The sequence below is a fragment of the Oncorhynchus keta genome, chromosome 35, assembly GCF_023373465.1.
Source record: "Oncorhynchus keta strain PuntledgeMale-10-30-2019 chromosome 35, Oket_V2, whole genome shotgun sequence".
NCBI classification, from domain to species: Eukaryota; Metazoa; Chordata; class Actinopteri; order Salmoniformes; family Salmonidae; genus Oncorhynchus; species Oncorhynchus keta.
Genome location: NC_068455.1, coordinates 50812863 through 50829296, shown reverse-complemented (window position 1 = coordinate 50829296; position 16434 = coordinate 50812863). Strand labels below are relative to the sequence as shown.

Here is a 16434-nt window from a genome sequence, read left to right as displayed (position 1 = left end):
GTTGATCTTGTTCCATATCACGAAGGCATTGTATGACTACACATCAATGATGTTATGGAAGATGACCAGAGGCCAGCGGGCAGTCATCCTCCTGCAGCTCTAAGTTCCAATCACCTTGTTCAGGTTGTCCATGTCTCCTTTATCGTGATTGTAGTCCAGGATGACGGCTTCCTGTCCTCCCCATCACTGATTGTGTAGTTTGCTCAGGAGGACCAGATTTTTGTTCCTCTCTGGAAGGTTAGAAACTAGAGTGGTGGTGGGGGTGAAGGCAAACTTTGATGAAAAGGCCTCTCTCCCCCTTGTTGCGAGGACTGCAGGGGGAGCTCAGGCTTGTTCTTTCTAACTGTGCCAACCATGGTTGATGGTTGATGATTAAAAAATGATTTTATAACTGCCGGGTCAAAAATGACCCTGGTGGTGTACAGCTTTCATGGAAGTATGAACAAAAGCGATGATTCACTTTTTCTAATGTTGGGGTCATTCTAGGAAAAGTCATCAAATTTCATGTTGAAAAAATATAATTTAAGGGTTTTTGTCTGCTGTTAAATATAGTGGTGGGTCATTTTTTACCCTTAAGACAACACACGGGTTAAACAGACACCTCGGTGCAATTCAGCATGTCAACACTTCTTACAAAAACAAGTAGTGATGAAGTCAATCTCTCCTCCACTTTGAGTCATGACAGATTTATATGCATATTATTCATGTCAGCTCTCTGTGTTCATTTATGGGCCAGCCATGCATGCTGCCCTGTTCTGAGCCAATTGTAATTTTCTGAGGTCCTTCTTTGTGGCACCTGACCACATGACTGAACAGTAGTCCAGGTGCGACAGAACTAGGGCCTGTAGGACTTGCCTTGTTGATAGACTTCTCCCCATCTTTACTACTGTTGTATCAACATGTTTTGACCATGACCAGCTGCAGTCACCCCAACTGACTGACTGCAGCTCTTTGTTAATAAGTGTTGCAGTGATTTTATTCGCTGTAGTAGCTGACCTGTATAGTGTTGAGTCATCCACATACAAAGTGGCTTTACTCAAAGCCAGTGGCATGTCATTGGTATAGATTGAAAAAAGTAAGGGGCCTAGACAGCTGCCCTGGGGAATTCCTGATTCTACCTGGATAATGTTGGAGTCTTCCATTAAAGAACAACCTCTGTGTTATGTTAGACAGGTAACTCTTTATCAACAATATAGCAGGGAGTGTAAAGCCATGACACAGATGTTTTTTCAGCAGCAGACTGGGATCGATAATTTCAAAAGCTGCACTGAAGTCTTACAAAACAGCTCCCGCAATCTTTTTATCAGCAATTTAATTTAGCCAATCATCATTCATTTGTGTAAGCTCTTCATTAGATACCTGTCATGCCCTGGTCGAAGTATTTTGTGTTTATCTTCATTTATTTGGTCAGGCCAGGGTGTGACGTGGGTTTTTGTATGTGGTGTGTATGTAGTGGGATTGTAGCTTAGTGGGGTGTTCTAGGTAAGTCTATGGCTGTCTGAAGTGGTTCTCAATCAGAGGCAGGTGTTTATCATTGTCTCTGATTGGGAACCATATTTAGGCAGCCATATTCTTTGGTTGTGTTGTGGGTGATTGTCCTTAGTGTCCTGATGTCCTTGTTCTGTGTTAGTTGACACAAGTATAGGCTGTTTTCGGTTTTCGTTACGTTTATTGTTTTTGTAGTGTTTTGTATTGATTCGTGTTACGTTTGTTTGATTAAACATGGATCGCAATCTACACGCTGCAGTTTGGTCCGACTCTCCTTCACCACAACTAGAAAACCGTTACAATACCAAAACATTCAAAGGCCATTTTCTCAAAAGTGGGTTTACAAGTTTATCAACATTCAAAACAAAATTACTTTCCCATTGTTCCTCAAAAATGCAGTTTATGATATACCATTATGTTGCTCCGAGTCTCTACTTTTATCCAAAGTCAGAAACACAATTTCAAATTTTGCTACATAAGACCAAATCCAGGTGGTTAGTCACATATCATTAAAACAGACATGGACTACAATAGAATTGATTTCCATATCCTGGCGTAGAACATTCTGGAGCAGCTTAGTAATATAATTTACTGGAGCTCCAGGACAGCAGTGTTTTTGCACCAGGAACAGTGACATTTCTTACCATGGAGCTGCCCAAAATCATGGCTGGCAAGAAAGATGAGGAAATCCGCCCACTCGAACAGGATTAGGAGAACCCTTTAAGGATGGACAAGAGGCAGGATAACTTGCTGGCTGACGAAAAGTAGGCTAAACGTTGACAGTTCTAACATCTTTAATATTTGCCTCGGAATTCAATAAAAGGAACGCGCGCAGTTTTGTCCCCAATGTGTCTGTCTTCATTTACTTGTAGCCTACTTTTTAGCTGAAATGCCTGTGAGAAGGACCCAATCACTTGACGGGCATTGGCTAATAAGGTCTGGTGAATATTATCAAGTGCTTGTCAAATTGTGAATGAGAGACTGATGAAGTGTGTGCAGCTTGCACAAGAAACAAATTAGAGCTCATGCCTTTCATGATATTTTTTTTTCAAATCATCATTAGAGTCCCATCATGCAGCCTTAGAATTGATACAAAATCCAAACACAACTAAAGTTCCATAAATAACTCTAAATTAAGCATATAGCGGGACCAGTTTCTTTGTTAACCGCTCAACACAGGAAAAGCCGAAGGTGCTCATTTCCTATGAAATCATTTGGAGAAAATATCCTTTCTATTTTATTAAGCCATGTTCAATTGTATTCTTCATACTTTAATACCTCCTAATTCTAAGAAAATCCTGTCAGCTAAATTAAATAGCGTAGTTCACAGCTGTATGGCATAGCCATATCAGGGCCTAACACGAGGAAGGCTATTTCTTCTGAAATAGAGTACATTTTCTTCATATCATGGTTCTTTAGAACTGTCTAAAATAAATCATGGATTTAATGTGAAGGTGTAGGCCATATTAAATTGATTTATATGACTTTTTTAAAACGTAGAAGTTACAAAGTTCTGCATCAGTGGCTTGTAGGCTATGTGTGGAAGCCAGGAGATGCTAAACTTGTTTATATTAATTAACAGTCAATTACTGTGAGACCGGCAGTTATTTGCTTGACAACCACGGGCTGACAAAATGTTATACCTGCCACAGCCCTATGAATAGCCAGATCAGCTTATTACAGCTTGCTTGGTTCGGTAAGGCTCAGTAGTGTGAAAAACGGTTCAATTATTTTAGCCTCCACTGTTCCCCACGTACCTGGTGAGCCCACCACACCATTAAGTAGGAGAATCCAGCAATCCAACATATAGAGCCCAGAAATGAGATGGGAAAGAACTTCTTTGCAGTCTGTTAGACAAAAGGAGGAAAAATATATAGTTACTATGAAGATGGAAATGACAGAAATGAAGCCTCAATACTATGGTATACAGGTACAGCAAATAACACATCACACAATTACCAGTTATAGAAAAATAAGTAAACAGATACAGTTCATATCAAACAGTCTTTCTCTATTTCTGTGTCACAAATGGCACCCTATTCCCTATACTAGCTTTGACCAAGGCCCATAGGGTGTAGTGCACTACATAGGGAATATGGTGCCATTTGGGACACATTTCTAATTCTCTATCTGACAAACTGGAACAGTAAGAGATAGAAATGGACGGGAAGCACTTACTGGTTTCCTGACATCGGGCAGTGTTAGCCACAGAGGGAAGATGATGGGCATGATTAAGAGGTAGGTGAAACGCTTGCGCATGGTGTCTGGCCAGGACAGGCTCAGAGGCTGGTCCTCATCCTCCTCATCCTCAGCCTAAGAAGAGAGAGCTTTCAGTATGGATACAGTTTCAAAATTCAAAAATCACTCACACATCTGAGTTCTTGTTGCAGGTGAATGGAAATAATGTAATAGCTTCAAAGAAAAGAGAAACTCGCAGAATGGATACATTGGTTTGGAGAAATCTGTGCTCAAAAATAATTTAAATGGGTCATGTGGTGCAGTCAGGGTCAGCCATCTTGAAGCTCTACAATACACAGTTTTACAAAATGTTCAGGGAGTCAAGTCAGGCACATCCATGGGCACCTGGACTGTGATTGAAACAAAGGCTCTTGTGATTTATTTCATCACCACTTGAACTCTATTCAATAAGCAAAAATATTTTCTGGTGGGAGAATATTATTATGACGATTTTGATGATAAATAACATTGACAACTAAAGGCCTTAGGAATTGATGATAGAGTTGGTCAGCATGCCCTCACTCTCAGTGACCTTAAGAGAGTGGTGTTTGATGACAGAGATTGGGAAGATTGCTCCAATCCTGGAGGAGTCCGACACTCTACTTATCAGGTACTATGACATGTCTGGACTGCTGGACCCTCAGTGTGGTCATCTGAATACCAAACAGGTGAGAGACCTCAACTTCGGAAGATAAGAGTCTGCATCGCTGTGTAGGTGACATTATTGCAAAGAAAGGTTTGGAGGGTTTAATTTCTGTATACTTTGAGTCTTGAGGGAAGAATAATTTGGATATCTCACAGCCTTCTCACAATGAGCGATTTTCTTCCTCTCCGGCAACTCTCCGGTTAGGAAGGACCGCCTGTATCTTTGTAGTGACTGGGTGTATTGATACCCCATCCAAAGTGTAATTAATAACTTCACCATGCTCAAAGGGGTATTCAATGTCTGCTTTTTTTACCTGTCTACCTTCTTTGCGAGGCATTGGAAAACATACCTGGTCCTTGTGGTTGAATCTATGATTGAAATTCACTGCTCAACTGAGCGACCTTACAGATAATTGAATGTGTGGGGTACAGAGATGAAGTAGTCACTCAAACATCATATTTAACACTGTTATTGCACACAGAGTGAGTCCATGCAACTTATTATGTGACTTATCAAGCACATTTTTATTCTTGAACTTATTTAGACTTGCCATAACAAAGGGGTTGAATACTTTATTGACTTCAGACAAAATTTAAGAAACAAGTCAGGGGGTGTGTACTTTCTGAGGTGGTGAATTAGAAACATGTAGAAATAATTTGTTGAAACCATCAACTCATTTATATTACAAAATATAATCATAAGTTGAGTTTGGTTTTCGTGCACCTCAAAGTTTGAATTTGTGAAAATAGTTTGCTGAAGGTAACATTTCCTCTCTTTTTAGAGCAAACAATAGTTAGCCCATAGATTTTATTAATCTTAGCAACAGTATGAGTGATGAGGGTTGAGGTGATGACTATTATTAGCAATAGATCATAGATCAATATATCATAAAACTGATGGGGTGCAGCTGAATTGATCGATGTGCATGGCCATATTACCAACAAGGCTCAATTTCACCAGCTTTCCTTCCGTAGTTTATTCTAAGACTGTCCTACATTCCCAATGCGTAATAATAGAGAGTTCAAAACAAAAAAATAACTTTAAAAAGAAACTAGGTAGATACAAAAATGTATCAACGTTTAGAGGACAACAACCAGTAAGATCTATTTCAAAGCACTGGCAAGCCTGTGTGAAAAAGACTATAAAAAATTGCTGAAAATCAAGGGGATCCCTTTTGTTGCCCAGAGCATTTTTCAGTGTGACTGGTGGGTTATGGAATGGGGAAGGATGACTAATGGTTTTCCAGTGATGGCAAAGATATCTGTAGATGATTATAAGATCCGAAGTGAAGCTGATTTTGCTTAACAACTTTAAATATGTCCAATATGTAGATTGCCCTTTTAAGATTAATCAATAATTAATCCCAATGTTAACAAAAACATGACATATCCTTTGTGAGTAATACAGTTCACTTGACAGGGTAATATGCCATTCAAACAACACCAAATTTTGAACCATTTTGGTAAACAGCTGCGGGATGGGTCTGGCGAAATGTAACTACTCTCAAATTCATAGACAGAGACATGGATGGAAGGACTGACCATCGATGAGATCAAAATGACACCCATCCATACCCCACAAGACATACCACCAGAGGTCTCTTCACAATCCCCAAGTCCGGAACAGACTATGGGAGGCGCACAATACTACATAGAGCCATGACTACATGGAACTCTATTCCACATCAGGTAACCGATGCAAGCAGTAGAATCAGATTTGAAAAAACACATAAAAATACACCTTATGGAATAGCGGAGAGTGTGAAGTGACACACAGACAGGTACAGACACAGACACACGCATACACAAACACATGCTAGCACAGACACTCTACACACACATACATTGAAATATTGCTGTATGGTGGTATTATACATTGTGTTGTAGATACAGTATTTAGTGGTGTAATAATGTTAAATGATGTAATGTTTTACCTTTTGTTTTATGTGTGATGTAAGTGCCTTAATGTGTTTGGACCCCAAGAAGAGGCAGTAGCTAATGGGGATCCCTAATAAATACAAATACAAAAAACTACACTCAAAATGCATTTATAAGTTATATTCTTCAAGAGTCAATGGGTATGTATAATGAATTTAAAAGTCTAAAATGGATGTACCAATTGTAGATTAACCCTTTAAGATTCATTAAGAATTAATCCCAATGTAAACAAAAACATGACATATCCTTTGTGAGTAATACAGCTCCATTTGTTAAAGATTTTGGATGTATGAGATCTAACTTTGGTATCTATGTTTTGGTAAACGTTTGTAGAAACAAGAGTTATAACAGTTGCTGGCCAAGGGATAGAATGATGATCAAAGATAAAAGAAGAAAAAAAGGTCCAAAAATAACAAGTAAGTTTGAATGACACAGAGGGCCAGTGTTGTTACAGCTAATGCCTGTTTGCCTGAGGCTGATGCAGTTTAGGTGTTTGTACACATGCAAAAACACACTCTCATTCAAATGTATATACGTGCACATACACTGGGACAAACACATGTAAATAATGCCATACATGCACTCAAACATCTTCAGTTGGCCTTGCTGTTATGATTTTTGTTGTCCTTGATGTCTTTTGTTTTCCTTGCCTGAGGCTGATCAGCCTGTCTTTCTTTTTTTAAATTGTGTTCATTTTGTTGATTGTTGGCGCTTTGGGGAAAGGGATCTTGGGGGTGGGGAACAGAATTGTTTTATTTCACACGGGGGGTCTTGGGTGGTTGAGGGGCAGCTCTTGAGGAACTGTGGAGGGACCAATCGCTGGTTTGAGGCCCCGTTATTGACATTGTGGGAGATCTGTCGATGAGCCCTTGAGTAGGGCGATGACAGTGGTTGCTTCTGTGGGTCGCTCTGGATGGGAGTCTGTTAGATTAGATGTTAGATGTTGAGAGGCTTCACTGCAAGTAGATTGTATGTTTTAATATAAAAAAATATATATAATAATAAGAAGAAGAACTGGAATAAGATAATGACAAAAAAAAAATTAAAGGGTATTACATCTTGATGGGTGATTGTTAGATATTTACTGCATTTAAAAAAATATGTGCAACTGAATTTCATTGGCTCTGCTTGAATACACCAAAATGTCCTTGATGTACAGGATGGATTCACCATGGGATGGGTCATAATGCCATTTATTCTGGTCTTGCCAGTGAGGCTGTTTCCCTTCCTCTTTGTCACTTTGAGTGAGCGCCTGATCACTCTGGTAGCATGCTGTGCCATCTGCTTACCTGGCACGGCATAGTGAAGCAAGGAAAGTCTCCTTGCTCGTGCCGGTGCTACTGTTGTGAGTGTGTTTGAGTTTCACGCATCCTGAGGTGGTGGGCAGCGGGAGAGAGAGGGGTATAATTGCACCCACAGGCATGCTGGGAGATTACCAACAATAATGACCCACGCTGAAGTAATTTCCACCTTTGCATCAATCCCACAGAACTTCTCTTCTCACTATGCTGAAGTACAGCTCCCAGTGTGGGATTCTTTATCTCAAAGACATTCATCCATTATCGTCCCCACATTATCATCCTCACAGCTCAAATTAAAATCTCCCTAACATTATATCTAAGCCAACATGACACCAATATTGATGAAAATGTGCAAATCAACTGGACTGGAGGTATAAAACAAACTCCCAGCTTCTTGTCATGAGCTGTTCGTTCCTTACCGAGAACCACATACTGGATTTTAAACAGCATTGGGGGAAAAAAAAATGATTGGTCAGAAGTAGCTCAATATCTAGGCGTCGGATAAGAACGAGACTACAGCGTACATAAAGGGGCCATTAGATTTGCCACCTTTCGGGCTGAATAAGTTTCTAGGGTCAACCGTTTTGATTAAATATATAATTATTCGCTCTCTCGTGCTCATTTCTGTCCATTAAGAACCAACAATGTGCTACCTTTTTCTAGCATTTCTGACAATGCTAACATATTTTTTCCCGAAGTGCAGATTTCTAACACCGCGTCTTTTGCTCGGCAACAACACAGCTGCTTACATGGTGGTGGTATTCAAGCTGAGGTTTGTATTTGTATTTATCATGGATCCCCATTCATGAATAATGAATAACTTCTAAATGTAGCATGTTGAGGTGACTAAACTGCTTGGCGTAACCTTGGACTGTAAACTGTCATGGTCAAAACATATTGATACAACAGAAGCTAAACAGCACTATCAACATGGCAGGTCCTACAGGCAGGTCCTACAGTTTTGTATTGTAAGGTTTTAAAAATGGTGTAACTGGAAGAGTAGCTGCTGCCTTGGATTATGTTGGATAGGCTTCCAATAAATAACACCTTCTGTGTACTGTTAGACAGTTAACTCTTTATCCATAATATAGCAGGGGGTTTAAAGCCATTAACACATATGTTTTTCCAGCAGCAGACTATGATCGATAATGTCAAACGCCGCACTGAAGTCTAACAAAACAGACCCCACAATCTTTTTATCATTATCATTTATCACCCAATCATCAGTCATAATGTGTAAGTGCTGTGCTTGCAAAGAAAAAGTCTAATCTCAGGCTGGCCAATAAAAATAAAAGAGTGGGCAAAAGAACACAGTCACTGGACAGAGGAACTCTGCCTAGAAGGCCAGTATCCCGGAGTCACCTCTTCACTGTTGACGTTGAGACTGGTGTTTTGCGGGTACTATTCAATGAAGATGCCAGTTGAGGACTTGTGAGGAATCTGTTTCTCAAACTAGACACTTCTAATGTACTTGTCCTCTTGCTCAGTTGTGCACCGTGGCCTCCCACTCCTCTTTCTATTCTGGTTAGTGCCAGTTTGCGTTGTTCTGTGAAGGGAGTAGGACACAGCGTTGTACGAGATCTTAAGTTTCTTGACAATTTCTCACATGGAATAGCCTTAATTTCTCAGAACAAGAATAGACTGACGAGTTTCAGAAGAAACTTTGTTTCTGGCCATTTTGAGCCTGTAATCGAACGCATAAATGCTGATGCTCCAGATACACAACTAGTCTAAAGAACGCCAGTTTTATTGTTTATTTAATCAGAACAACAGTCTTCAGCTGTGCTAACATAATTGCAAAAGGGTTTTCTAATGATCAATTTGCCTTTTAACTTGTTGAGTGTAGGGGGAAGTATTTTGATTTTTTGGATGAAAAACGTACCCATTTGAAATGGCCTATTTTTCAGGCCCAGAAACTAGAATATGCACATAACTGTCAGATTAGGATAGAAAACACAGTTTTAATAACTGTCAAACTATTGTCTGTGAGTATAACAGAGCTGATGTTGCAGGCAAAAACCTGAGGAAAATCAAACCAGGAAGTGGCTTCTATTTTGAAAGCTCCATGTTCCATAGCCTGTATTCGCTCTATTTAAAGGGATATCAACCAGATTCATTTTCCTATCGCTTCCTCAAGGTATCACCAGTCTTTAGACATAGTTTCAGGCTTTTATTTTGAAAAATTAGCGAGAAAGATAACATTGCGTCAGTGGATAGCTGGGTGTTCGCATGACGCGTTATGTTCAGAAATCCACATGCTCGAGCGGTCATGATGTCGCAGACGGAAATTCCAAATAGTATCCGTAATGTCCCCAGAAACATGTCAAACGTTTTTTATAATCAATCCTCAGATTGTTTTTAAAATATGGAATCGATAATATATCAACCGGGACAATCACTTTTTCAGAGTGGGGCTTGCGCAACAGAGGGGGGCAGCCATTGTCTCTCCCTCTGCTATTGAAAAAGCGATTGCGTGTTTTGCTATATTGCACTTGTGATTTCATTCAAATTAATTATGTTTAGTAATTTTATTTGAATTTGGCGCAATTCAGCGGGTGTTGATGAAAATGATCCCGCTAACGTGATGGGGTGCGTCAAGAAGTTAAAATGATTAACTTGAATTAGCTAACACATGCCATTGGAACACAGGAGTGATGGTTGCTGATAATGGGCCTCTGTACGTCTATGTAGATATTCCAGCCATTTCCAGCTACAATAGTAATTTACAACATTAGCAATGTCTACACGGTATTTCTGATACATTCATGTTATTTTAATGGATTTTCTGTTAATCAATCAATGCAAGTAGATATATTTATTAGCTATGTAGCTAGCTAACATTACCTAGTTAAAGTTAGCTTACTTGTACAAAGTCCAGCAGTTAACCTTTTGTAGCTAGCTAACACCAGTCAGCTGAAAGCTATCTAGCTAACAACCAGGCAAATAAAGGTAGCTTGCCAATGAATGATTTTGTTTTGATAAGCTACTATAGTTACCAAGTTAGTTAGTTAACGTAATGTTATACTAGTCAGGTGAGTGCTAACATTGGGTAGGTATCTAACCAACAAGCATGGAAAGCTAGTTTGGTATATTTTGCCAAGTAAGGTTTTTCGTATAATGCTGAAGTCATCATGTGGAAACTGTTAAGATAACAGTTAACTTTAGCTAGCTAGGTAACGTTAGCTAATGTAAGACTAACGTTAACTAATGTGTATAATATCACAATATATCATACTTTTTTACACAAACATAGATAGTTAACGTTATTTAGGTTAACCTCTTGAATTGCAGTGCGCCAAATTCAAATTAAATTACAAAAAATATTTAATTTTCATGAAATCACAAGTGCAATACACCAAAACACAGCTTAACTTGTTGTTAATCCAGTCGGCGTGTCAGGCTTTACCATGTGATTATGTGATGATGTGAGGACAGCTCTCAGCAGACAAAACATTACAAACAGCTAGCAGCAAAGTAGATTGATCACGAAAGTCAGAAAAGCAATTAAAAAAATAAATAAATAAAACCACCAAACTTTGGGAAACTGCCACCCTGCTCACATTCATTTGTTTTGCACAGACCAAGCTACAGTAAGACGAGGTAGTCAGATTTAAGACAGGAAAAACACTGCAGTTAGCTATGCTACATTTCCTCAACTAAGAACAGCCAAGACCACAACACAATCCATAGAAAATCAATTGCTTTGTTAACTTCTTCGATATAGGGGGCGCTCTTATAATTTTGGATAAAAAAAACGTGAAACAATATATTTTGTCACGAAAAGATGCTCGACTATGCATATAATTGACACCTTTGGAAGGAAAACACTCTGACATTTCCAAAACTGCAAAGATATTATCTGTGAGTTCCACAGAACTGATGCTTCAGGCGAAACCAAGATGAAATTTCAGACAGGAAATGCGCCAGATTTTGAAGGAGCTGTGTTCCAATGTCTCCTTATATGGCTGTGCGCAAGGAATGAGCCTACACTTTCTCTCGTTTCCCCAAGGTGTCTGCAGCATTGTGACGTATTTGTAGGCATATCATTGGAAGATTGACCATAAGAGACTACATTTACCAGGTGCTCGCTTGGTGTCCTCCGTTGCAATTATTGCGTAATCTCCAGCTGCGTGCATTTTTCCATTTGCTTCAGAGGAGAAACCCAACTGCCACTAATGACTTATCATCGAATAGATATGTGAAAAACACCTCATCTGCTGACCATTTAGGGAACTAAGTTCTCAATCAGTGTGCCAAAATTTGTTCCGTAATATGAAGTATTGACGGAGAACTTTTGTGAATTATTCAACGACTATTGTTCGCATCTATAATAAACATTTTGTGTCTGTAATAGAAATTGTGAATTCGCATATTTCCTAACCATGCATATGCATACAGTGCTTTAAATGTCTGAGGAGTTCTATGCATATTAAAGCCACATTTACGTTTGTCTCTAAACCACAGTAATTCTGTTTTTTTTTCATTTAATAAATGTGCAGGTTCATCATTCCGTAACTCTATGGTTCTTATCTTTGAGGTTCTACAGCATCTGACTAGTACCTTAGTAACTATGTGCACAAGAGGCTGGCAGGGAGTTATGAAGTTTGATGCTTAGTAGAGTTGAAGTCGGAAGTTCACATACACCTCAGTCAAATACATTTAAACTCAGTTTTTCACAATTCCTGACATCTAATACTAGTAGAAAATCCCTGTCTTAGGTCAGTTAGGATCACCACTTTATTTTAAGAATATGAAATGTCAGAATAATAGTAGAGAGAGATTTATTTCAGCTTTTATTTCTTTCATCACATTCCCAGTGGGTCAGAAAATTACATACACTCAATTGGTATTTGGTAGCATTGCCTTTAAATTGTTTAACTTGGGTCAAACGTTTCGGGTAGCCTCCACAAGCTTTCCACAATAAATTGGGTGAATATTGGCCCATTCCTCTTGGCAGGGTTGATGTAACTGACTCAGGTTTGTTGGCCTCCTTGCTCGCACACGCTTTTTCAGTTCTGCCCACACATTTTCTAAAGGGTTGAGGTCAGCGCTTTGTGATGGCCATTCCAATACCTTGACTTTGTTATCCTTAAGCCATTTTGCCACAACTTTGGAAGTATGCTTGGGGTCATTGTCCATTTGGAAGACCCATTGCGACCAAGTTTTAACTTCCTGACTGATGTCTTTGAGATGTTGCTTCAATATATCCACATAATTTTCCTACCTCATGATGCCATCTATTTTGTGAAGTGCACCAGTCCCTCCTGTACAAAGCACCCCCACAACATGATGCTGCCACCCACGTGCTTCACGGTTGGAATGTTGTTCTTCAGCTTGCAAGTCTCCCCCTTTTTCCTCCAAACATAATGATGGTCATTATGGCCAAACAGTTCTATTTTTGTTTCATCAGACCAGAGGACATTTCTCCAAAAAGTACAATCTTTGTCCCCATGTGCAGTTGCAAACCGTAGACTAGCTTTTTTATGCCAGTTTTGGAGCAGTGGCTTCTTCCTTGCTGAGCGGCCTTTCAGGTTATGTCGATATAGGACTCGTTTTACTGTGGATATAGATACTTTTGTACCTGTTTCCTCAAGCATCTTCACAAGGTCCTTTGCTGTTGTTCTGGGATTGATATGCGCTTTCCGCACCAAAGTACGTTCATCTCTAGGAGACAGAACACGTCTCCTTCCTGAGCGGTATGACGGCTGCGTGGTCCCATGGTGTTTATACTTGCGTACTATTGTTTGTACAGATGAACGTGGTACCTTCAGGCGTATGGAAATTGCTGGATGAACCAGACTTGTGGAGGTTTAAAAAAAATCTTGGCTGATTTCTTTTTACTTTCCCATGATGTCAAGCAAAGAGCCACTGAGTTTGAAGATAGGAATGAAATTATTGAACAGGTACACCTTCAATTGACTCAAATTACATCAATTAGCCTATCAGACGCTTCTAAAGCCATGACATAATTCTGTTGGAATTTTCCAAGCTATTTAAAGGCACAGTGATCTTAGTGTATGCAAACTTCTGACCCACTGGAATTGTGATACAGTGAACTATAAGTGAAATAATATGCCTGTAAACAATTTTTGGAAAAATTACTTGCACAAAGTAGTTGTTCTAACCAACTTGCCAAAACTATAGTTTGTTAAAAGAAATTTGTGGAGTGATTGAAAAACGAGTGTTAATGACTCCAACCTAAGTGTATGTAAACTTCCGACTTCAAATGTATGTGTGCCCACTTGCTTGCTGTTGGATTTATGTTGGTTTATGTGTTTATGTGTGTGCTTAAAATGGGTTTCTTACCGCAGCTTCCCCTTCTTGTCCAGCAGTGCCATTCATTGGTGGTGTGACTTCCACCTCAACATTCGAGCTGTTTGGAAGATTCTTATCTGCATATTATAAAAGAGAAAACAGAGAGCAATTAATTTAATTGTGGTATATTGGTAGACAAAAAGCCAATGCACGGATCATGTAAGATCAGTGTGGTATGTTAATTAAATGCAGAGTAATATCAGTAAAACAACTGCAATGATTAATCAAGAGATTAACTAATAAGGAATGACTAGCTATAATTGCACATCCATCATTCAAGCTATCTACGGTATCCTTACAAACACAGGCAGTGTTTGCTTTACATTCGGAGCAGATGTTGCATGGTTTTGAGGATGATTCCCCTTATAAAATAAAAATCGTACACACTTATCCACACAAACGTATTGCTGCCATGAGAAAACAAACAAACAAACTGTACAGCCATTTGTCCCCCATACAAATTGTTTCCAGGGAAAGAAAGTTTAGAAAACAACAATAAAAAAGCAGCAGAGCTTCTGCAGGTGTACATCGTTTTTCAAGACAAGGATTGAAGAATACCGCTTTAGGACATCCAACCCAGGTCTTTCATGGTCAAGATATACAATGGCTAATATATTGTTTTGGGGATATTTTTGTGCTTTTCAGTGCACAGTTGCCCGATACAATCTGTCCCCATTCGTACTGCTAGCAGCACCAAAAATGCAAAGCATGAGATGTTGGATTTAGAGTGTCTGCGTGAGTGTGTTCCTGCAGTGCAGCTCCCCCTATCTTGTATGAGGGCTAATATGTATCCTATTCATTTAGAGCCAGATTCACTTATGCTCTTGATTAAAATACAAAATGCCGAAAGCCATGTAATTGGATGATTATAACATAATTGCCATGGAAATTGGTTTAATCCAAGTGTGTTTGTGACACAGCAGGAGATTGTCTGGGAGATGCTGTGATCTGATACTCGTCTAACAAATTACTTCTCTGGTCCTTTTGGAAGGTATCCTATACACTATTAACTAAACCATAGAAAATAATCACATCCATTATACATTTGATATGTAGATTTGATATAATATGTGGCATATAAAAATCTGAGTAAATAAGACAAGGATCTACACATTTGTTTATTAATCCAATCAGAATGTTTTTTGGTCTACAGTACAATATTTTTGAAGCTAAAACCCATTGAATCAGCACCATGAACTATTAGCTCTAATCTAACAACAAGAGAACCAAGCATCAAAGCCAGCAGCTATCAAAACTGGTCATGCATTTGGGTTCGGTTTAGATGCTAATATTTTAATGTAGCGGTGTTAGCATAATTTTGTCTCAGTAATAAATATCCATTTCCCTCTTTGATTTTGTACCAATGAAAGCTCTTTCTATGGCCTCCCTGAGTATCTTTTTGACCATTGTGTCTTTGAAATGAAAACCTGCATTAATTGCACCTGGGAGCGTCTCAATTGAACAAATCAACTAATTGTCTGGTTAGACTGTAAACTCTCCTTCCCGACTCACAGTAAGCATCTCCAATCCAAAATTAAATCTAGAATCGGCATCCTATGGTGAGGGAAAAATGTGGTATTCACCTTGTTTGTTGGATATGTAACAATTATTTACTTAATGAACAGTAAGATATTTCTGTCCTGCTGTGTTTTATGGTCTCCACTCTAGCACCCAGCAGCTAGTCTGGGTGTTGAGGACATGGCATAGAGATAGCTTGAAGCTGACAATTGATTTGTCTTGGGGATAAAAACCTAAAAGCTAGCATTCTATAGACAAGATGTGGAGTGTGTGACTCAACATAGAGAGAGCCTGGAAGAGTTAAGAACAATGCCTCATTGTCTCATCTTCCTGGCATCTGGGAAACTCAGTAAAATACCATCCTTTGTCGATAACCTAGGTGGCTTATGGGAAGTTAAGAAATTACTGACTAAGCAATCTTGGTATCAGCTATATAAAACAGTGCATCATCTGTAAAGGTTAGACTCTCAGCCTAACAGTCAGTCAAGACTGGTGGGCTGACAGTCTCATTATTTCAATAATACTATACATTATATAATAGATATAGATATTAAATAAAAATGATTGTTTGAAAAGATGACCAAGTCCAAGTCTCTCTCAGTACTGAATTTCCACGACACTATTTTTCAACAAAGCATCCTTTACTCATGCCGCCAAACATACCCTAGTAAAACTGACTATCCTACCGATCCTTGACTTCGGCCATGTCATTTATAATGTAGCTTCCAACACTCTACTCAGCAAATTGGATGCAGTCTATCACAGTGCCAACCGTTTTGTCACCAAAGCCCCATATACTACCCACCACTGAGACCGGTATGCTCTCATTGGCTGGCCCTCGCTTCATACCCGTTGCCAAACCCACTGGCTCCAGGTAATCTATAAGTCATTGCTAGGTAAAGCCCCGCCTTATCTCAGCTCACTGGTCACCATAGCAGCACCCACCCACAGCACGTGCTCCAGCAGGTATATGTCGCTGGTCACCCCCAAT

At 39.3% G+C, this 16434-nt stretch overlaps 1 protein-coding gene across 2 annotated transcripts in view; it reads right to left on the bottom strand.

Moving 5' to 3' along the window:
* LOC118368611 (sodium/potassium/calcium exchanger 2-like) overlaps positions 1–16434 on the bottom strand; it is a 152941-nt gene that overhangs the window by 11152 nt on the left and 125355 nt on the right. For both annotated transcript variants that reach the window (XM_035752868.2, XM_035752869.2), the window contains 3 exons: positions 13917–14002; positions 3667–3801; positions 3246–3335 (listed from right to left, as the gene is read on the bottom strand). In XM_035752868.2, the coding sequence (XP_035608761.1) occupies positions 3246–3335; positions 3667–3801; positions 13917–14002 (311 nt within the window). The remainder of the gene's footprint in view (positions 1–3245; positions 3336–3666; positions 3802–13916; positions 14003–16434) is intronic.